Source organism: Podarcis vaucheri, assembly GCF_965113315.1.
Source record: "Podarcis vaucheri genome assembly, chromosome: 10".
NCBI lineage: Eukaryota > Metazoa > Chordata > Lepidosauria > Squamata > Lacertidae > Podarcis > Podarcis vaucheri.
In genome coordinates this window covers 47,108,151-47,131,642 of record NC_138748.1, presented here as the reverse complement: position 1 = coordinate 47,131,642, position 23,492 = coordinate 47,108,151, and the positions used below count along the sequence as shown (strand labels likewise).

Below are 23,492 nucleotides of genomic sequence, written 5' to 3'. Positions count from 1 at the left end.
AAAACCATATTTAAATAGCAAAACTACCAATGTGGTGCCATCAGTTCCAAAGGGCACCCCTGAATTAAAGACAAAGGGAGTGATTAGGAAAGAATATTCCCCCACATGTTCACTGCAGGGGAACCTGGTTATTATAATCATTAATCTAATCTAATCTAATCTAATCTAATCTAATCTAATCTAATCTAATCATATACACAAGAGTCCATTCTATCTCTACAATTCTATGATTCTATGTGTGCCGTTCACAATGGTCAAAATTCAGCATACATTTTGCAATTTAAATTCTGGTACTTTTTTGAACCCAAATTAAAAAAGTAGTGTATGCATAGACGTTGAGCTTATTCCCCTACAATTTCCCTTGCCTGATGTCCCTGCATCTTTCTTTGTTGATCTCCAAGACTGCTGGTGTCTCAATCTTAATGCATGTTCCCCATTTGGGATACTGGCAGTCCCTATAAGCGGAAGATGCACAGGACACGTGAAACTCCCAAAGGGAAAAGACTAGTTGGTCCATTAGCGCAAATGGGGCACTGCCCCATCACCCTCAGTCTGCCCTCAAACAGCCCCTGTCTGCCTACCTTCGTACACACATCCCACACTGGTTCTTGGTTTCCTCCTCCTCAGTCTCAGTGTTGCTTTGTAAAACTTAACAGGGAGAAGGTTGGGGACAAAGCTAAAATTAGTTAGCTCTGCCTTTCATTGGCTCTGGCTGCACCTGCTGCTGGTCTGCCTACTTTCTGCCCAACCAGCCCCATCCCAGGCCACCCCACAAAGTAGCTTAATGACGTTGACTTATTCTGCATGCAGCTGGAAGGTTTCAGCAGCAAAAAGTGCTTTCTTTCCACAAGGATAAAGTAGGTTTTATTTGATAACGCTATGTAAAGCCTGGCAACATTTTGCATCTATTTTACTATTTAGTCAAAACAAAACAAAACAAGGACAGTGTGTGCAAGAGAACTGGGAGAAGCATGAGATGGAATCTTTGGCTGAGCTTTTCAAGGCAGACACACAGTCAGTCTGAGAGGTGCAATGCTCTGGTTTTCACATTTTGCCTCACCCAGCGTGTCCGTCCTCAAGGGAATGAGCTTTGCATAAATGTCATCAGCAGAGAACGAAGGGCACGCAGCGCCAGGCACACATGATAATCAGCTCAAAGGAAAAAGTAGCTGCAGACTTACGGAGGAAATATTCTGCTGTGTCGGCTTCATACTCTGTGTCCTCGAGGAAGTGATCGATTTGCTTACACAGACCTTTAAAATTCCCTACAATACAAGAGAAGAAACAACAAATGAGAACATCAGCAACCCAGGCAACAGTTCCTTTTCTGTCCGTTGTGTTTTCTTTCCAAAGGCCTCTCCCGAAGATGGTTTCAGTGTGCAAATAAACATGCTATTCATTTGTTGCAGACACTCTTAGCCCTCTTGGTACATTTCTGCAGCAATTCAAACTGCAATGCTCTGTGGCTGAGAAAATGTGATTCTCCTCTCCTGCCCCTCTAAATAAGTGTTTGCATTGCAATAATTAACAGAGTGGAGGGAGATTATACAAGTGCCATGGTCACCTACTGGATAATGCCCATGACATCACTCTCCTGAGCCTGTGCCATTTTGTGAACATTAAATTAACATTCTGTCTTTTGTTAATAAATTAAAGGCTGGGTGCTCCCCACTGTTGTATTCATGTGTCGCTCACTCAGTCACCCATTTTAAAACTAGCAAACAAAACCACAAATAAAATTTCCTGCAGAAATGTATCAGAGTTTAAAAACATTTGTTCCACTTTTCTTTTGTTCCATTGTTTTCATTTTAATTTTTAACTCTTTAAGGGCTGTGGACCTTGCCTCCAGTACCAGAGCACACATTTTCACTGAAGGTTTAAAAGATAATAATAATAATAATAATAATAATAATAATAATAATAATAAGGCTTTAGATGGTTTGTGCTGCCATCTATATCTACCCAAACACCCACGCATGTATCATATTTACACAAACTAAGTGAGCGCAATATGCTTCCACCCACACCTGCTTAAGCATACTTGCTGGTACAATACAAACATTCTTTTGTACGGATATGCACGTTCCATATATTTATATGCAGAGCAGTGAAATATATGGCCTACTTTTCTAGCAACCGGAAAAGAAGCTCTTCTAGAAATGTTCTGTAATGGCCCACTGCAGGCTTTCATCGTAAACAACAACACTGTTTTCTGAACATGCCAGCTATTATTGAGAGAGCACATTATGCGCACACAGAGCAACCTCCCCATAAATGTGTCTCCAAATGTACAATCCCATAGTTGGTGCAGATATTAGAATATCTGGCCTAGAATATCTGGGTTTGGCTTTAGGGCTGTCCAGTGAGGAAGACACTCACTGTGCCCAAATCTCTGATGAACAATGCCAACATCTACTGCTTCTGCCACTGCCATGCACAATCTGTGCAAACAATGCTCCTGCTATTTCCCTCTGTCTACCAGTAGCATGGATTTCAGTGTTGCGGCTGCTTTGATGCAGAATTCATCTCTGTCTAAGATGCTCTAACAGTATCCTCTTTTCTGATTTACGCTCAAGACTTTTTAAATTTACCCATGCCTTTTAATTATTGTGAACTGATATTAATTGTAACTGTATGAGGGTGAGGGGATGCTCTGTGGCTATCATTAGGGGGTGGTTTCTGCCTACTTGACTGCACCCTTTAGCTCAGAGAGCAGCTTCTAGAAAAAACTTGGGAGGGAGCTTTCTGGCCCTTTTTGGTCGAGGCATAAATGATGGGCATAGAGTGGTGTTGCTAAGTATTGATTGATTGAATTTACAGCTCACCTTTTTCTCCAGGGAGATAAAAGTAGTGTATATGGTTCTCCCCCTCCTCCTTTAATCCCCACAACAACCTGTGAAGTAGGTTAGGCTGAGAGGCAGTGACTGGCCCAAGGTCACCCAAGTGGGGCTATGAACCCTGGTTTCCCAGGTCCTAGGCTGGCATTCTAACCACTACACCGCCATCAGCTTTGGGGCTACTTTTGGATGTGAACTTATTGAATATTTTTACTTTATGTATAAGTGAACTTTATGCTCACATAAATGTTGATATATATTAAGCGAACTGTTTATTAATTTATATATTTAATGTTGTAGTGCTATTATACTTTTTCTTACATTCTGTTCTTGTACTATTGTATTTAGCTTTTTTTTTATTTACATGAACATGCCAAATGCAGCAGCTAGATATATTGACCCATCTACGGTGGACTTGCCCATGCACCCACCTTTTCTGGACTAAAATATTTCATGAAACAGAACGAATCATAAATCAAACCACTGCTATGGACCCCCAAAACATCCTGTAATCTCAATGTATGAACCAAAAGCACAGGATCTCATTCAGAAAGATCTTATCACTCATCTCATGACAGCTGCAAGATTCATCCTAGACATTTTTTTTGGGAGATTGTTAAACACAAATTTGATGGAAGCCTGGTTCACTCAACTATGGGATATAATTCTTATTGAGGGGAGGGAATCGACTAACAAACCACACAAACAAAGGAATAATAAAAACACAGATAGCTTTTACTTAACTTGGTTCAGTTTTATTTCACATGCTATTGAAGCAGAACATGGGTACAGTCAACCTTATTTTGTGTTACCGCAAACGTTAAAAAAAGGGGAAAGGAAATAGCAAAAAGGGTTGCGTTGGTGCGAAGGAAATCGCCTGAGCTGAGTGATGGGCTGCAGCAAAATGAATGGCTTGCCTGGTGTAGCAATTTAAAGTGGCCTCCAGGTGGCAGCTGTTTTATATGCACCAGCCCATCCTCAAGTCCTCTGAGGAGGCTGGTGGCCATTTTGTAGAATTGGCAGTTGAGAACAGCTGTGACTGAAGTGTTCAGCTTATGCTCCGCTGGCCAAACAATAAATGAGTTTTTAAATGGTATGTGACACCAACACTGAATCATGGTTACTGAAACCTAGCTAACTTCCCTCTATCCTGACTCAGCTTCAATACTAGACTTCTGTCATTGGTGAGCCACACATAGGTTTCCCTTCCCCAAATATTTTGTATCATCTCTACAGTGGTGCCTCGCAAGACGAAAAGAATCTGTTCTGTGATTCTCTTCGTCTAGCGGTTTTTTCGTCTTGCGAAGCAAGCCCATTGAAGGATTAGCGGATTAGCGCTATTAGCGCTATTAGAGGCTTTTAGCGGCTTATCTGCTGATTGGATCAGCTGATAAGCGGCTTAGCGGCTTAGAAAAAGGGGGGGGGAGGAAAAAAACCCAGCAGGAACTCGCAAGACATTGTCGTCTTGGGAAGCAATCCCATAGGAGATTCATTTTGCAAAGCACCTCCAAAACGGAAAACTCTTTCGTCTAGCGAGTTTTCTGTCTTGCGAGGCATTCATCTTGCGGGGCACCACTGTACTTGGTCTTCTGTTTCCCCCCTGCATTAACTATACATCCAGAATTTTGAACTGTTCGTCTTGGGCCAGGTTGTGTTTCCCGTGTAACACCACACATTTTGAACATGTATTGGTGGAGCCATCATTACGTTTCACCTGGCTCCTTCTTTGCCAGTGCAGTGACCTATAGAGGTCATTGAAGGTCGTACAGAATTTTTTTTGGCAGCGTAGTTAGGAACTGAATTCAAACTTTCCAAATATTGCACCAACCTGAATATAAGAAGAGTTGGCTGGATCAGGCCCATGGCCCATCTAGACAAGCATCTGGTTCTCACAGTGTCCAACCAGATGCTTGCAGGAAACCTGCATTTCTCCTAATATTCACATTTCTGTATGCAATTTTTCATGGTATATGCATATTTTTTATTTTTTTTTTAGCAATTCACCCCTGATAGAAGGCGTTTTTTTGTTCACTATGGTCACTGATATATGTATTCACATTCTTGATTTAGAAGACAGCACCGGCAAATTTGGAGAAATGCAAATTCAGAGAAAAGCTGTGCTTTGGTAAATCTGCATTAAAATACCATATTTACTTGAATCTAATGCTCACCTTTTTTGGCCAAATTACACTGCAAAAATTAAGGTGCGCATTAGATTTGATGGCATATTTACATTCGCCAGCAAATACTTTTTTGTTTGTTTCAAGGTTCTGAAAATTAAGGAGCACATTAGATTCAATGGCCCATTAGGTAAAGGTAAAGGTACCCCTGCCCGTACGGGCCAGTCTTGCCAGACTCTAGGGTTGTGCGCCCATCTCACTCAAGAGGCCGGGGGCCAGCGCTTTCCGAAGACACTTCCGGGTCACGTGGCCAGCGTGACATCGCTGCTCTGGCGAACCAGAGCCGCACACGGAAACGCCGTTTACCTTCCCGCTTGTAAGCGGTCCCTATTTATCTACTTGCACCCGGGGGTGCTTTCGAACTGCTAGGTTGGCAGGCGCTGGGATCGAACGACGGGAGCGCACCCCGCCGCAGGGATTCGAACCGCCGACCTTTCGATCGGCAAGCCCTAGGCGCTGAGGCTTTTACCCACAGCGCCACCTGCGTCCCTATGGCCCATTAGACGCAAGTAAATACGATACATTTCCACATCAGCTTGTGAATTACCTAAACTGTTGCTCTTCATCAGCATTGCAATATGATTTTTCCTAACATACACTTCTGTACACAAATTTGTCTTATGTGCAATTTTGCAAAGCAATTTCCCCCAAATATAACACATATTTTAGTGTTATTTTCATGAATATATGCCTTTTATGCACACTTTACCTCAGTATAGGCATTTGTGCACACATTATGTGGCTCGAGAACTGCATTGCAAAATTCAGAGAAGTGCAAAGTTCAATGGATGGCTGTGTTTTGGTTCTCATAATGTTCTGGAAAGTACAAATTAGGTAGCTTTGCCTTTAAATCAAATTTCTCTACCATCCCCCTAGTCATGGGGTCAAATAGGAAGGCTTCAATTATTATTATATTGAAGATAACACTTTAGGAACAGCCACATGTCATGTAAGTATGTGGAAGGCATAATGCCTTGAGAAAGTTATCTCCCAGTTATTAAATAGAACTTTGGAAGAGCAAAGGAATAACCAAGAATGGCTTTTGTCTTTTCCAACTATTTTGTAGCATCCCCAGCATCTGCAGGTAGTGCCAGGAGAAAACTCTGCCTGAAAACCTGGAAAGCTACTGCCAATTAGTGTAAACAATACTGAGCTAGATGGATCAATGGTCTAACTTTGTACATGGCAGTTTCCTCTGTCCCTAACTCTTCAAGACCTAGGTTTTAGCTATCCTTGGTTCTGGTTATTGCTGCCACTAGTTTTGCTTCACCACAAGTTGTGTGATGATATAGCAGCATTGCCAGAACACCATGGACAGAGCCATAAATACATATCCATTGTTTGATTACTCAGCACTTGATGATCTGCAGCTGAACTGCTTTTATTTGAAACGTATCATCGCTTGAAGTGATTTAAGGAATACAGATGTGAAGGAGATGATCCAAAATGAACCAAGATAAAGAAGGAGTTAAGTACTGTGAATAAGACATTAGTAATGACAAACTCAAACTTGATTATATCACAAACGGAAAACAAAAATAATGCATTGAGTGTCGATAAGACATCGTTTTTTGGCTCTGTTCCTCCCTTTGCCCAAACAGGTAATACAAATCAGGAGAGGAGAGCTGAGCATGTCCAAACCCTGGGATTTTGGGCTGTCGCACCCAGAGAAACCAGGAGTCTTTATGCAAATGTCATTTGAATTCAAAGAAGTCAAGAAACAGAAGGAGGTCAGATACAGTTCAAATTCTACAACCACAAAAGGCAAGTGTTGAGTTTCTTAAGACTGTTGGAAGAAAGTGTACAGGAATTAAGTAGATCCCAAGGGATGGCTTTGAAGGCACACAAGTCCATCAGCTAAGCAGTTCTTGATGGGAACCACCTGGGAACAACACATATACCACCTTGGGTTCCATGATGGAAGAAAAGCAAAATCTAAGTGTTAGAAAATGAATGAATGAATAAAAACAAGTAAGACAAATTCAATGTGTAACGTAGAAAAACAAAGATTCCAGGTTCTATCTATCATCTATCTATCTATCTATCTATCTATCTATCTATCTATCATCTATCATATCATATCATATCATATCATATCATATCATATCATATCATATAATATCATATCATATCTATCTATCATCTATCTATCTATCCATCCATCCATCTATCATCTATCTATCATCTATCTATCTATCTATCTATCTATCTATCTATCTATCATCTATCTATCTATCATCTATCTATCTATCTATCTATCTATCTATCTATCTATCTATCTATCTATCATCTATCTCTATCTATCTATCATCTATCTATCTATCTATCTATCTATCTATCTATCTATCTATCTATCATCTATCTATCTATTTATCTATCTACCTATCTATCTATCTATCTATCTATCTATCTATCATCTATCTATCATCTATATCTATCTATCTATCTATCTATCTATCTATCTATCTATCTATCTATCTATCTATCTATCTATCATCTATCTATCTATCTATCATCTATCTATCATCTATCTATCTATCATCTATCTATCTATCTATCTATCTATCTATCTATCTATCTATCATCTATCTATCTATCTATCTATCTATCTATCTATCTATCATCTATATCTATCTATCTATCTATCTATCTATCTATCTATCTATCTATCTATCTATCATCTATCTATCTATCTATCATCTATCTATCTATCTATCTATCTATCTATCTATCTATCTATCTATCATCTATCTATCTATCTATCTATCTATCTATCTATCTATCATCTATCAATCTATCTATCTATCTATCTATCTATCTTCTATCTATTTATCTATCATCTCTATCTATCTTCTATCTCTCTATCTCCTCTGGACTTCTTTCAAGCAGTCTTCAAAATCTCAGTCCTAGCTTGTGGTGGTTGTAGAATTTGAACTGCATCTCATCTGCTCCCTTGAGTAAATCATAAGGAAGGCTTTGACAAGTTAGTTATTAAGTTCTACTTTTCCCAAGGGTAGAGCTGTTATCCTATTCCTTAGAAACTCTGGCAGTGTTTTCCATTTTCTATGATACTCTAACCTACGTTATTGGGTGATGTTGCTGCAGGCTGACAAATAAAGGAAGTATTCTTCCTCAAAGGCAGCCACTGTAAATGTGTTCAAGGTAGCTGTAAAAGCTATTGTTAAGATTACATGACATATTTCATTATTTAACAGCCTTTGCAGCCCACATGGTGCATCATAGGCAGCTGAAATAAATTAACCAATGTTTGCTTGCTTGGGCGCTTTGAAAAAAGCCCTTTGTTAGACTTTCACAGCCCAATCCTTCAGAAGTTTCCTCAAAAAGAAGTTCCAATAAGTTTAGTGTAGCTTGCTTCCAGATAGATGTGCAAAGCAGGCAGCTGCCGCCTAATCTCATACACAATCGCTTGGATACAAGTCCTTGCTTGGAAAGAAGCTCAGGGTACAGTATCCTCTTTGCATGCAGAAGGTCCCAGGTTCAATTCTTGGCATCTCCAAGCAGGACTGGGAAAGACCCCTGCCTGAAGAGATGCTGCCAGTCAGTGCAGGCTTGAACTACGGGATCGCCTCTCCTAGTATGTCCCACGGAGGACCTTACGGTCTTCAAATAAAAACATCTCGGAGATCCTGGGCCACAGGGAGGTGAGGCTGGCCTCAACTAGAGCCAGGGCTTTTTCAGCTGTGGCCCCGATCTGGTGGAACGCTCTGTCACAAGAGACTAGGGCCCTGCAGGACTTGACGTCTTTTCGCAGGGCCTGATATAAATTAAATTAAATTATTATTATTATTATTATTATTATTATTATTATTATTATTATTTGCCAATGGTCTGACTTGGTATAAGGCAGCCTCCTGTGATTTATAGCAGATGGTAGATTTCTCTTTGAGCAATGGAAAAACAGTTATAGCATCTTGTTCCTTGGCAGTTTTCCAGAACAGGGTTGACAGGCATATTTCAGAGGTATGTTAGGTATTGGATGTCATGTCCTAAGACACAGGGTTGGACAAGGTGACTCACTGGGTCCTTTTCACTTCTAAGAGGCAGCTTAACAAGGGCCATTTTCCCCTTTCACATTTGCTCGTGTTACAAGCCCACCTCATGTGTTCATGAAAATATTAACATTTGAAGCAGCTACACGATCCTTTTAAAATACATGTACAGTGGTACCTCAGGTTAAGAACTTAATTCATTCTGGATGTCTGTTCTTAACCTGAAGCTGTTTTTAACCTGAGGTACCACTTTAGCTAATGGGGCCTCCCACCACCACTGCACGATTTCTGTTCTCATCCTGAGGTAAAGTTCTTAACCCGAGGTAATATTTCTGGGTTATCGGAGTCTGTAACCTGAAGCGTCTGTAACCCGAGGTACCACTGTATACTGAATGTACAGGCAACGACCAATTTGCATGCCTCTGATATGCACATGACCATGTGTGCACATTGTGGCAACCCAGAAGTGGACACAATAGGGGGCAGAATGGGGCAGAGCTGGCTTATGCATGCTCCTCAGTTGCACACGATGACTTGAAACGCAACCTCCATGCAAAATGGGGGTTGCCTGCACACTACAAAACAGACAAAGAATCACACAATGTACAGTGGTACCTCGGGTTATATATGCTTCAGGTTACATACGCTTCAGGTTACATACGCTTCAGGTTACATACGCTTCAGGTTACATACGCTTCAGGTTACAGACTCCGTTAACCCAGAAATAGTGCTTCAGCTTAAGAACTTTGCTTCAGGATAAGAACAGAAATTGTGCTCCGGCGGCGCGGCAGCAGCAGGAGGCCCCACTAGCTAAAGTGGTGCTTCAGGTTAAGAACAGTTTCAGGTTAAGAATGGACCTCCGGAACGAATTAAGTACTTAACCCGAGGTACCACTGTATTCATCAAGCTAGTGCAGCAATGTCCACAAAAAGGGACCGAGCTATTTCTGTTTTGCTCATCTGCTTTCTGCACATTCGCACTCTAGTTGTATGAGCCCAGTAAAGACAACACCATGTGGGGTGGGTGGCTCTCAAAAGATGACTTTCATGGAACCGTGGAGCAAGTTCTTCATTATGTCCAGCACAAACACAACTCTGTGTTTGTGCTGGACATAACTCAGAGAGGAGACCTCTGTCATGAGGTCTCCTCTCTGAGTTCCAGGCACTCCCTCCTCAGCTACAAAGAGCAAGCCCTCTGTTGGAGTGGTATCACTAGTCTTAAAGGGTTGCTATCACCATATGCAGTACAGTGGTACCTCGGGTTACAGACGCTTCAGGTTATAGACGCTTCAGGTTACAGACTCCGCTAACCCAGAAATAGCACCTCGGGTTAAGAACTTTGCTTCAGGATGAGAACAATAATCACACGGCAGCAGCAGCAGGCCCCATTAGCTAAAGTGGTACCTCAGGTTAAGAACAGTTTCAGGTTAAGAACAGACCTCCAGAACGAATTAAGTTCTTAACCTGAGGTACCACTGTACTACATTCTCCCAGGCTGTAGCTCCTTTCCTCACTACTTTAAAAAAACCAAAACCCCTTTGAAGATTGCCATTGCCCCCAAATATAGAGCTGCAGTAACCACGTGACCAAGCCTAGCAACTGCCTTGTTTTACTTTTGATTTCTTTCCGCAGCAGTTCCTGTCTTTCGGCAAGGATTCTTTTTTTCCTTTTTGAATATCCATGTTTTAATATTCAGAAAAGTTACAAATAAAAAAGCAGATCTCCAGCTGACCGCTTACAGCTTTACTTTTTTATCATTTATATAGTGCTTATAGTGTTTACAGTATTTGAAGTGCTAAGTGCTTGGTAATGTAGCCTCAGAGTAAAGTTGTGCTCCACTGGTTTTTACCTAGCACAAATGACATCAAAGTGGAAATCGAAAAAGAAACATACTTTAAAGCTAACTGAAAGAAGCTTTTTTTTTTTTTTTTTTTTGCAGATAGTACTGGGGGAAAAAACCTACAGAACCTTGGAAAAAAGATTGTAAAAACTTGCTTTTTGCCACCAAAGCTCACTGCAGACAATATGTTTAAAAAACACCACAGCCCTTGAGCTCAGCCTAGCATCCCATTCAGCTCAGGACAGTTTACCCACCCTGAGGCTGAACCTGGCTACACTTCAAGTGTACTAAAAATGTGTTGTGTGAAGTGGTTCTAAGAGCACACAGATTCAAACAGGTTTACACCTGATTTATTTTACTGTCGTTGTTTCTCACAGAAAAACCCGGAAACTATAATTTTATGGAAGTGCTGAGAATTCTGTGTTAGAGACACCTGGATTTTGTGCAAACCTACAATTCTCAAAGTTTGTTGGTTAGTTGAACCCGGGGAAGTAGAAAGGTGGGGGTGGTGAGGGCGGACTGCCCTGGGTGCCCTCACTGAGGGGGGTGACATTCGGCGCGCCACCTGCCTGTGACTCCCAAGCCTACCCTAAGCCGTTGGGGTAAGGGGGGAGCTGCGCCGCTTTGCTGGCGGCATCCCCTCTCCCCCTTCGTTTTGACAGCTTGGGGGAAGCTTGGGAGTGGCGAGCAGGCAGTGCGCCAAATGTCTGTCATGGGTGGCTTGCTCCGCCCCCAGCTGCAGGGCGCGCATGCCTCTCTGGGCACCCGAGTGGCTATCCTGCGCCTGAAAGGGCACCCTCCACCCCATGCCTCCCTCAGGAGTGTGCCACGCGCCCTCTCAGGAGCACGCCTGGCCTGAGCAGTGTGGCCATATGCTCTGCCACTGGTCGAACCCATTTGAAACCGGCCTATGACATTTATTGTGTTGCGATGGCAAGGTCACAGACAGGGACGGGCACACCTGTCAAATTCACTTTCTGTCAGTTTCTCCTTTTTCCAAGCTTGGGTCCTATCTGCACTATAGAATTCAAGCAGTATCATGCCACTCTGAACTGTCATGGCTTCCCTGAAAAAATCCTGGGAGGTGCGGTTGGTTAAGGGTGATGGAGAGTGGCTGGGGTGACCCAGCCACATGGGTGGCATATAAATAATAAAATTATTCTTATCAAATCATTAGGAGAAGCTTTCTCCACTCACAGAACTACAACCTCCCTGAGAAGAGGGAATGATTGTTAAACCACTCTGAGAACTTGTAGCAGCTGTAACAAACTACAGCTCCCAATATTCTTTGGGGGAAGCCATGGATGATTAATGTGGCGTGATACTGCTTTAAATGTGTAGTGCAGATGGGGCCCGTGTCACAGCAAGAGTTTTTGCTGCCCTAAGTAAATTTAAAATGTGTCCCGTCCCGTCCCCCCCCCGGTTCTGTGAAGTATCGCAGTAGCACCTCCATTGGGCTCCCTGCTTCTCATTAGCAGGCTAGCATTAAAAAATTCTAGTCAGCTTTTACTGTATGATCTGCTGCTTTCAATTTTTAATGAGTTTTTAGTTTTCTACTGCTGCTTATTAATATTTCAATGGCTGCCGTTTGACAGTTATTGTTGATTTATTGCAGGACTGGCATATGAGGTTTGAGGAGGCCTTTGACAAAGTGCCCTCTGATGTCAGTGGGTTGTAGGCATAAGGCGTGCGATTTGGCGCCCTAGGCAAGGCTAACTACTTGCACCTCCTGCTCCAAAACTGGCTAACTTCAAATTCCAAAAACAGATGTCTTGTAGGAAAAATGAAAAGCACAAAATGTAAAACTGCTACGTTTATTTCAAATTGCAAGGATAAGCAACACAACACTCTTTGATTATCTTTCTCAGGTACAAAAGAATATGTTTTAGCACACAAATCATTTTGAAGAATCTCGTGAATTGTGATGCTAAAATGTAAGTCTCTTAAAAAGTTCAGTTTCAGGCACATCAAAACCTCACTTTGCAGGCCTTCTTTGAAAATTTTGTCACCAGTTTCTTCAGGTCAAGTGCTGATGCTTGGGCATGTTTGGTTGATATACTTGCCAAGCCAACTAATCTCTTTTGCAACCTTGTTGAGTGTATGTAAATTTTTCCTTTGAGAAACTGTTCACCACTCACCACTGACACTGGAAGTGTGAGAAGGATCCTTAAAGCAACAAAACATCAGGCACATTATCCACTAGTTGTCAGAGTATGAAGAGAAGTACTCCTTGTGGTGGCATGGACTTTGGAAGACTTCAGGCTATTGCTCTAAGTTCACAACACAGATATTCAGCATCAACATCTTTGTTTCCATTGTGCATCATACAGGAAGCCAAAGAGGGAATTATATTGTTGTAGCTGTTTGAATCTCTCTTCAACAGATTGTATGACCATGTCTAAGACAGCATAGTAGAAATCTACTTTGAATTTCTGCTTTGGATCTGTTCTTATGCCTCATACTCAAACTGCTGTTTCTTTCTCCTTTTTCTACCTTGTTCTGTCTCAAGTTTTGTAATAGTTCTATCTCCTTTGCAAACTTGGTAGCATCTATCAAAACTTGTTGAAAACCCTTATCACACCTGCAGTCCACAAGGTAATTCTTGGTCACTTGCAAATGGCTTGTTTCCTTATTTTGCAGTACCTTGTTTTTAAGGTTGTTGTACCATATAAGAAGGGATACCACAAACTTGAACTTACAAATTGCATCTGCAAGGGCCTCAGATTCAATTTGGAAAGTATTTCCAGATAAACCTTTCAGGCTTGTGCCATCAAAGATCGCTATGAAAGCATCATATATACTACCAAATGATATCTCAGTGGTTTCAAAGCATTGATTCGGCTATCCCATCTTGTTTCGCTCAATGGCTTAACAGTTATGCCTAAGTCTGATACATGGCTAATTAGAACTTGCCAATACTAAGTCAGTTCAGAAAAATAATTATAGAGTTGTTGAACCTAACTGCAGAAACTAGTTGCTGCCAGACAACACTTAGTGGTACCATTGACTACCAAGTTTAAAGAGTGTGCAATGCATTGCAGCAAACAAAAAAGGCACATGAGTTTAGTCCAGGATCCTCTTTTGTATGCCATTTTCTCTGCTTTTCACATTACTCATAACCTCAGATTGTTAATTGGTAATCCCATTTGCTCAAGCTGTCCAAAAAGAGTTTTTATCATAAAGGTACCTGTAGTCTCCTTTAGTGGAACAAATCCCATGAATTGTCCTCTTATGATAACCTCAGGCTCAGATGTCTCAATATCTCATGGACTGATTACATCAATATAACATACAATCATTGTTATTTGTTCAATATGACTAACATCAGGTGGGCAGTCCAGAATAATTAAGTAGTATCTGCATGTGCTAAAATTTTCTGCATTATGGCATCTGCTAGAAGCTGTTTAAGCTCGTTTTGGATATATTTTCCTTGATAGTCAACCATTGTTTCTTGATCTTTACTCTGTGCAAATGTTCGTTCATGATGGGATAAAAAACGGGCTAGATATTCTACAAACCTGAAAAAATATCCATTACTAGCACTGTACTGAAGAGGTATTTCGAGAAGAACCCTTCTTGCTTTGATTGCTCCTTAGTTTTCTGCCTTTTGCTTGTGGTACTGAGCTCCAGATGGCCATTTTTTAATCAGTCATAGCTCCCTAGAAAAATGAATATATTTTCTAAATAAGATTAAGATGTGACTATAAGATTTAAAATTAAGTGCACTTTCACTTTTTATGTATGCATGTATACAGTATATAGAGAGAGTGAGTTCTTTATTAAACTGTGCTCCTCAAAAATCAGTGCTGTACCCTAGGTAGCTGCCTAGTTGACCTAATGAAAGCACCAGTCCTGGTAGGCCCACCTGGCAGCAACATGCAGCTATGAGCTACATTTTAAATTTCCCAAACTGCCCTTTCCAAGCACAGTCCATGCTTTAAAGTTCCATGTGCAAGCATTCTCTTTTTGCTCTGGGGCTTTCCCTGTGAAAACCTGCTCTTTAAAGTGGAATTGGAGCAAATGGCAATCCTTGGAAAACCCAAATTGCTGTTTGCTCCAATCCAGCATTAAAGAGAAGGTTTTAACAGGGAACGCTCTGGAGTGAAAAAAAAAAGAGGGTACTCAGATATGGAGCTTTAAAGTATGGGCCTGTGCCTGGAAACAGCAGGGTAAAAGATAAGTGTGGATAAGCTCTTAGTTGACTGCTAGCCAGGGGTGTAGCATGGGTTGCCAGTGCCCAGGGTTGCATGGAGGGAAGTGGACAAAGTAAGCATGTGCATTCAACTGCCTAACAGCATCTGCATCACCCAGGAGATTGTAGCCACAAAGATAAGAAGAGTCATTCCGTTTTCTGGAGAGGTCACTTCCTGGTTTGCGCGGAGAAGCCGTTTTCAATGGAGCCTAGCAACAATTCTGGACCTGTGCTCCCCCCATGTTACACCACTGCTGCCACCCTTTATGCCTTGACCAACCTGATTAACTGAACAGAGGAATTCTGGAAGCTGCCTTGTACTGAGTTAGGGCTCATCCACACTTCTGCTAGAAAGCATAGGTCTGAGTGGGTTTTTGCTTGTCCTGTGCTTCCTAGTTATGAGTCTGAACAGTTTTGCCTTTGCTCCACCACTTTCCCCCAGAAAACTTGCTCTTTAGCGCTAAATCGGAGCAAACATCAACCTGGAGAAGGTTCGGGCTTCTCCAGTGGAAAGGGGGGGGAGGCAAGTGAAAGTATGGGTGAGCCTAACTATTGGTAGATATTGTCCAGTATTACAGTATCTACACTGATTGGCAATGGTTCTTTGTGGTTTCAGAAAGTGGTGTTTCCCAGCCCTACCAGGATATGCTGGGGATTGAACCTGGGACCCTTGGCATGTAGAGCGGATGCTGCTGAGCTGCAGCCCTCGTGTTATTACCCTCCATGAAACTGCCTAGTATATATTTCGATCTCAGCTCTAATATCAGCCATTACTACCCTGTTGCATAGCAGCCAGTTTTATGCCCTACATGATCAAATATCTCATTTGGGTTGTGTTAAAACTTGCTGTGCGCTAATTTCATCCAGGGCCTGCTAGTTTTGTAAGACATGCCATGGTTCAGCAGCTGCTCCCAGTCGTTCATTCCACACTCCCTCCCCACTCGAAAAACAAACCCATTCATGATTTTATATGCCTCATACATCTGCAATAGACAAGCTGGAAACACGCACACACACAAAAAGGTAACTTATTCCAGAAAGATGGAGAGAGCAGCTAGCTGTTGGAGGAAGAGACTTCCTGCTGCTTATTCAGCACAAGCCTATAATTGTGACACATTTCAGCTAAGTGGCTGTGGGCAGATACAGAGCTCCAGAGAGAGAAGAGTATTGTTCTTCCAGCACCACTTGTATGCCAGCACTCCACCACCAGGCAGAGGAGACAGACAAGTGCAGGGGTGGTTCGTGGCAGCCTTGGACAAAGACTCCATCAAAATGTGCCAAGCTGTCAAAGCACAAAGCACACACACTAACAATACAGGGAGAGTAACAATGTCGTTAATGGGGAGGGGAAAAAACAGGTGAAACAAGGAGGTATTTTCTTGGGCATGCAGTGTGACATGCTTCTCACTTCCTGAATAATGAGAAGTTCCATGGACAGCACTACTCAGGTTTGATTTCCTTTGAAGGGTGAGGGCTGGAGCCTTATGCAGTCCCTCCCAGCACCTGGTTTCTTTACAAATGTACGTAAGAAGCTGTCTTATTCCCATACTATCTAGCTGAGCGTACTGACTGGCAGAAGCAGCTCTCTAGCTGGAGATTGCACCTAGGATGTTCTGCATGCTTATATCCCTGTGTTCCCATCCTTACACTAAACAAGCCACGCATAGGAAGAAGGAAGCAGCACAAATCCTTCTATCGCACAGCAAATTTGCCACTCCAGAGCAGATCCCCAGAGAAAAAAGCACCTTGATATAGTGGTACCTTGGGTTACATATGCTTCAGGTTACATACTGTCAGGGTTGCTTCCAGATCCTAGCTCACAGAGGATCACGCCAGCCAGCGATCATTAAATAAAAGTCTTTATTGAGTTACAGTCTCCATTCTCAAGCTGCTGCGCGCAACTCTACATCTTATGCTTAGATCGGCGAAGCTCCGTCTGAGTCTCCGCCCCTTGTGCACCAACTCAATATCCTAGCCCTGCTCCACCTTTTCCGCCTGACAGTTCTCCTCTGGGTCCCTCTGCCCCCCGGGGTCTCTTCCTTCCGGGATTCTTCTGACGCTGACCCCCCGGACCCTTCTGTCTCCTTGCGCCGGGCTTTAGGACCTGGCTCCCTTTCCGGGCTGCCTACTGCGCCACTTTCCTGTGCATTTGAACTTGGCGCGCGCGCCCAACCTTCCACCTTCCGTCTAACCGTCTCCTCGCTCCCCGATGGAGGTGTGGCCACTCCTGACTCGTGCCCTCCCTCCTGTTGTGAGCTGCCAGCGCTTGAGCCCTGGCGCCCTTCCTCATCCCTGCTCTCTGGCGGTGGCGCTGGTCCCGATTTCCAACTGCTCCCCTCTGAGTCCCCTCTGGCTCTATCTTCCTGGGGTGTCCCCCTAGTCTCCCCCCTTGCCCTGGCCACTGGTGCTCCTTTTTGTGAATCTTCTGATTCACTGGAAAGACTCGGAGATCTCGGGTCGTCGTCATCACTCATCTTTTCTTCTGCCTCCTCCCCCTCGCTCTCTGTTTCCTCCCTTTCCCTCGCCTCTGCTCCTGAACCCCTGACATCCATCCCCCCTCGAAGCCCCCTCTTCCCCCCTCCCCTCCTTCCGGTGCGGGAACTGGGTGCTGCAGTGTCAAGGGGACGAATGTCGGGTACAGTTCGCTTCCCGTGGCGGGCCTCCATCCGAAGTCTTCCGGTTCTTCCTCCCTGCTCTCGTCGACGACGGTCACCTCTGCTTCCATCTCTGTGCCGCCGTGCTCGAAACCCTGGTCGTCCCCGAAAACGTCCATGTCCGTCTCTCCCTCGCTTCCTTCTGGAGGCGTTGCTCGTCCTGGACCCTCCAGCCACTTCCTGCGCCACTGCTCCTCTGGTCGATCATCCCACCAATACGAGGGTTCTGAAGCAGATCCCGAGGGCGACCCCTCCGGAGAACTGGCGTCTCGTGTCGGTTCCTCATCCGAGTCGAACCCCCGGAACGTGCTGGCTGAAAGCGTGGGCGTGAAAAGCCAGTCGTCGAAAAAGTCCGCTGGCATTGGCCTATGCGGGAAAAGGGCATGAAACTCTTCCTTGAGCAGCGGTTCGTCTAAAGCGTAACCCGGCACCCAGCTGTTGGCACTGGCCGGGGTGCCCTCCTTAGCGAGAAGGTATTCTACCCCCTCTTCCCCCCATCTGGAGTCCAAAATCTCCGTGACTTCGTTGATGCGCACCTCCTGTGTCCCTCCCCGTTGCCCGGTTCCGTCTCGGAGCGGACTCGGCGCCGTTCCTGGTTCCTGAAATCTGTGAGGTGTCTTGTAGGGAGTGAGCACCGATCTGTGGAACACCGGATGCATCCTGGAACCCTCCGGAAGCGCCAGCCTGAAAGCTACCGGGTTGACCTGCTCTTCGACTTGGTAGGGCCCCAGTTGCTTATGCCCTAGTTTCTTCTTGGCCAACGACCTGGCCGGCACTGCGTGGGCTGCTAACCAGACCCAATCTCCCACATGGATCTCTTCGCCAACCCTTCTGTGTTTGTCTGCCTGCACCTTGTATGCGTGTTTGGCCAGCTCCAGGTGCCGCCGCAGCTGATCGTGGACCTCCTGCAACTCCGACGCGAACGCATCTGCTGTCTGCGGCTCCCCCTCCACCATTCTTTCCAGTCCCGGGAAGGTTCTGGGGTGCCTCCCGTTGTTGGCGAAGAACGGCGTGACCCCCGTGGACACGTGCTTCGTGTTGTTGTAGGCGAACTCGGCGAGCGGCAGGTAATCTACCCACGTCGCAGGCTGTTGATTCGCATAGCATCTCAGGTACTGCTGCATGATGGCATTGACCCGCTCCGCTTGCCCGTTGGTCTGCGGGTGTCTCGCCAACGCCAGGTTGATCTTGACGTTTAGGAAGCCCATCAGCTTCTGCCAGAAATTTGAGATGAACTGCCGTCCGCGGTCGGACAGAATAGACCGTGGCAGACCGTGAACCTTGAACACGTGGTCTATGAACAGTTTGGCGGTTTGTTCCGCCGTGGCCACCTTCGCACACGGGATGAAATGTGCCATCTTGGAGAACAAGTCCACCACCACCAGCACGGCCGTCTTGCCCCTCGAGCTGGGCAGATCCGTGACGAAGTCCAAGGCGACTCTCTCCCATGGTTCGACCGGAGTTTGCAGCGGTTCCAACAGTCCGGCCGGCGGTCTGTGCACTGGTTTGGCCCTCTGGCAGGTGTCGCACCTCGCCACGTAGTCCGCGACCTCCCCTCTCATTCCGGGCCACCAGAAATCCCTGGCGACTAATTCCACCGTCTTCTCCTTGCCAAAGTGCCCGGCAGTGGGCGCGTCGTGCAGCTGATGCAGTACCTTGGCGCGAAGTTCGTCTCCCGGCACGTAGATGGCCCCTTTACGGATGAGCAATCCATCTCTCAGCTGGAACCCATCGGTCGCCGCCTTGCCCCTTTGCATCTCTGCCATCTTAGCTTGCGCGAAGGAGTCATTCTGCAACGCTCGTCGCACCGCCTCCAGGTCCACTGTCGCCGCAGCGCACGCCCACACTGTTGGTGCGAAGATGTGCATGGCGGCCGCTGGCGTGACGTCCTCCAGATACTGTGGCTTACGGGAGAGCGCGTCCGCCATGATGTTGGTGTCCCCAGGGACATACTCTATTCGGAAGTCGAAGTTAGCAAAGAACTCAGCCCAACGTATCTGCCTCTGGTTCAGGAACTGTGCCGTGCGCCAGTGCTCCAAATTCTTGTGGTCCGTGCATACTTGCACCGTGTGCTTGGCGCCGATCAGGAAGTGCCTCCACGCTTTGAATGCTGCATGAATGGCCAGCAACTCCCTGTCCCAGATGGTGTAGTTCTGTTCGGACTTGCTGAGCTTCCTGGATTAAAACGCTCCCGGCCTCCAAACCCCCTGCGGGTCCTTCTGCAGCAGGACGGCTCCGACGGCCCTGTCTGAGGCGTCTGTTTCAACCCTCATCGGCCTGCTGGGGTCGACATGAAGCAGCTGTTCTTCCGACGCGAAGAGACGCTTGAGTGCCTGAAAGGACTGCTCCGCCTGCGCTGTCCAGATTAACTTCTTTTTCTTGGAGCTGAGCGTGTCCGTGATGGCCGCTGTCTGCATAGCAAAGCCTTTGATAAACTTGCGATAGAAGTTCGCGAAGCCGACAAACCGTTGGACCTCCTTCCGGTTGCGTGGGCTTTTCCAATCCAACACCGCTCGAACCTTGGTGCTGTCCATGGCGAGCCCCTTGTCAGACAACTTGTAGCCCAGGAAATCCACCTCCGTCACGTCAAATTGGCACTTCTCAAGCTTGGCGTACAGCCTATGTTGCTGCAGCCTGCTCAGCACTTCCCTGACGTGTCTGTCATGCTCCTGCTGCGATTCCGAAAAGATCAGGATGTCATCCAAGAAACAGACGCACGTCTTGTAGAGGAGCCCCGCCAACACGTGATGCATGAAAGCTTGAAAAACGTGGGAGCCATTTTGTAATCCAAAAGGCATAACTCTATATTCGTAGGTGCCCAGGGGCGTGAACATGGCTGTCTTCCACTCATCTCCTTCCCGCATGCGAATGAGGTTGTACGCCCCTCGCAGGTCCAACTTGGTGAACACGCTGCCCTTGCGCACTTTTGCGAGGAGGTCATCGATTCGGGGCATGGGGAAGTCCGATGGCTTGGTCACACTGTTCAAAATGCGGTAGTCCACCACGAGTCTTTTTTGGGACGTGTCTCGCTTCTTAACAAAGAATACTGGACTGCCCCCCGCTGCCCTGGACTCTCGGATGAAACCGCGCTCCAAATTATGATCTATGAACTCTTTGAGTTCCTGCAGTTCGTCCTCAGACATGGAATACAGCTTCCCCTTGGGCAGCGCTGCCCCCGGCAGCAGGTCAATCTTGCAGTCATATGGTCTGTGGGGGGGTAGCCTGTCTGCCTCCTTCTCGCAGAAAACCTCCAAAAATTCTGCGTACTTGTGGGGAATCGCTTGCAGCGTGCCTAGCAGCAGCTGTGACTCCTCTTGCTCCCCTTCCTGCCGGGGCATGATGCAGTGTTCAGCACAAAAGGAAGAGCCGAAGGTCAGCTGCCTCTGGTACCAAGCCAGCGCCGGGCTGTGCTTGTCCAGCCAACTCATGCCCAATACAATAGGCGTGTCCGACAGTTGAGTGACGTTGAAGCTGATGATTTCCTTGTGATTTCCAAGCCGCAGCACCATAGGTGGCGTCTGCTTCACCACTTGCCCCCCTAGCAGCTCCCTGCCATCCACTGTGACAACCTGCAGGGGCAGCGTGGCAGGTAGCAACTGTATAGCGTGCCGGTCGACAAAGTCCTGCCCTATGAAGTCTGCATTGCTTCCCGAGTCGACGGTGATTGGCACGTCCATGGTGATTCCATTGGGTAGCTGGAGCGATGCGGTGAGCCTCACTACTGGCTTGGGCGGGAGGGGGTCCATGGGCGGTAAATTCCCTGGGGACTGCTTCACTGACACGTCTGGCTGGGCCCCAGTGCCTCTTCCTCCAGCCAGACATCGTCGTTTCCCTGCTGAGGTTCTCCTTGCTGCGTTGCTGCAGTCACCATTGCCGAAGCTGCAGTATGCTTGTGGAGCCTCCGGGGACACTCTTTCGCCATATGCCCTGGAGCCTCGCAGATATAACATTTCCTGTTCCCTCTAGGAGGCTTCGCTTTCACTGCTGCCGGTGCTAGGGCTCTGGCTGCTGACTGAGCCCTTGCACTCCCAACCTCCATCGGTTCCACCCCTCCCCCTGTTGGAGGCGTGGATTGCGCACGCGCTGCTTCTCTGGGAAGGAAGGAGGAGCCCCTGGCTGGTTCGCGCCCGCTGCGCCCTTCTTCCCTGCTCCACGGACGTTCTTCCAGCCGCACTCCCACCGCCAGCGCCCTCTGAACGACCTCCTGCATGGTCCGGGGTCTCTCCCCCCTCGCAATCTCATCTTTAACCGAGCTGTGCAAGCCCTCCCAAAAAAGGTCTCTGACAGGCGCCGAATCTCTGTCCCATTCCAGGGCACTGACCAAAGCGAAAAAGCGGGCATGGTACTGCCTCACGCTGGCTCTCCCTTGTCTTAGTCCATGCACCTCCTTCCGGGCAAGATCCATGTCAATGCTGGATAAAAAACACCCATCCATCGCTTTAATAAAGGCGTCCGCATTTTGGAGCGCAGGATCCTTATCTCTCCACAAATTGCGCAGCCATGCTTTTGCGTCTCCATGCAAATGGGACATGATGAACCCCACTTTCTCTTGTTCATCTCTAAAGTCTTTGTGCAGTAGTTGCAGTGCACACATTACGGCTGCTCTAAAGTTGGGGTACTGTTGCAAATTCCCATCGAAGTGAGAGACCAGACCGCTTGTGCGTCTCCCCAACCCAATCCCCTCTGATTTGGGTGTCTGTTGCCCTTGCTTCGTAAGCACGTCCAACCTGACCTGGAGATCCCTGTAGGCGGCAGCTGCGTCCTCCTCTCTCTTCCTGGATGCCAGCGCCTCGGCATTCAGTCGTGACACTGCTTCTCTCAGTTCCGCTATTTGCTGTTCGGCCGTCATAGCGTCTGCCGTTCGTGAGCTCTCTAGTAGGCACCCGCTTTCTCTCCTCTCCGCGAGGCCGTGGATGCCCACAATTTGAAGAGACGGAGCTTACTGTCAGGGTTGCTTCCAGATCCTAGCTCACAGAGGATCACGCCAGCCAGCGATCATTAAATAAAAGTCTTTATTGAGTTACAGTCTCCATTCTCAAGCTGCTGCGCGCAACTCTACGTCTTATGCTTAGATCAGCGAAGCTCCGTCTGAGTCTCCGCCCCTTGTGCACCAACTCAATATCCTAGCCCTGCTCCACCTTTTCTGCCTGACAGTTCTCCTCTGGGTCCCTCTGCCCCCCGGGGTCTCTTCCTTCCGGGATTCTTCTGACGCTGACCCCCCGGACCCTTCTGTCTCCTTGCGCCGGGCTTTAGGACCTGGCTCCCTTTCCGGGCTGCCTACTGCGCCACTTTCCTGTGCATTTGAACTTGGCGCGCGCGCCCAACCTTCCACCTTCCGTCTAACCGTCTCCTCGCTCCCCGATGGAGGTGTGGCCACTCCTGACTCGTGCCCTCCCTCCTGTTGTGAGCTGCCAGCGCTTGAGCCCTGGCGCCCTTCCTCATCCCTGCTCTCTGGCGGTGACGCTGGTCCCGATTTCCAACTGCTCCCCTCTGAGTCCCCTCTGGCTCTATCTTCCTGGGGTGTCCCCCTAGTCTCCCCCCTTGCCCTGGCCACTGGTGCTCCTTTTTGTGAATCTTCTGATTCACTGGAAAGACTCGGAGATCTTGGGTCGTCGTCATCACTCATCTTTTCTTCTGCCTCCTCCCCCTCGCTCTCTGTTTCCTCCCTTTCCCTCGCCTCTGCTCCTGAACCCCTGACACATACGCTTCAGGTTACAGACTCCGCTAACCCAGAAATATTACCTCGGGTTAAGAACTTTGCTTCAGGATGAGAACAGAAA

General features: G+C 46.5%; 1 protein-coding gene across 2 annotated transcripts in view; it reads right to left on the bottom strand.

The window, feature by feature from the left end:
- The window catches only part of CACNG2 (calcium voltage-gated channel auxiliary subunit gamma 2), a 132,557-nt gene that overhangs the window by 16,687 nt on the left and 92,378 nt on the right, over positions 1-23,492 (bottom strand). For both annotated transcript variants that reach the window (XM_082240275.1, XM_082240274.1), the window contains exon 2: positions 1,182-1,265. In XM_082240275.1, coding sequence (XP_082096401.1) covers positions 1,182-1,265 — 84 coding nt within the window. The remainder of the gene's footprint in view (positions 1-1,181; positions 1,266-23,492) is intronic.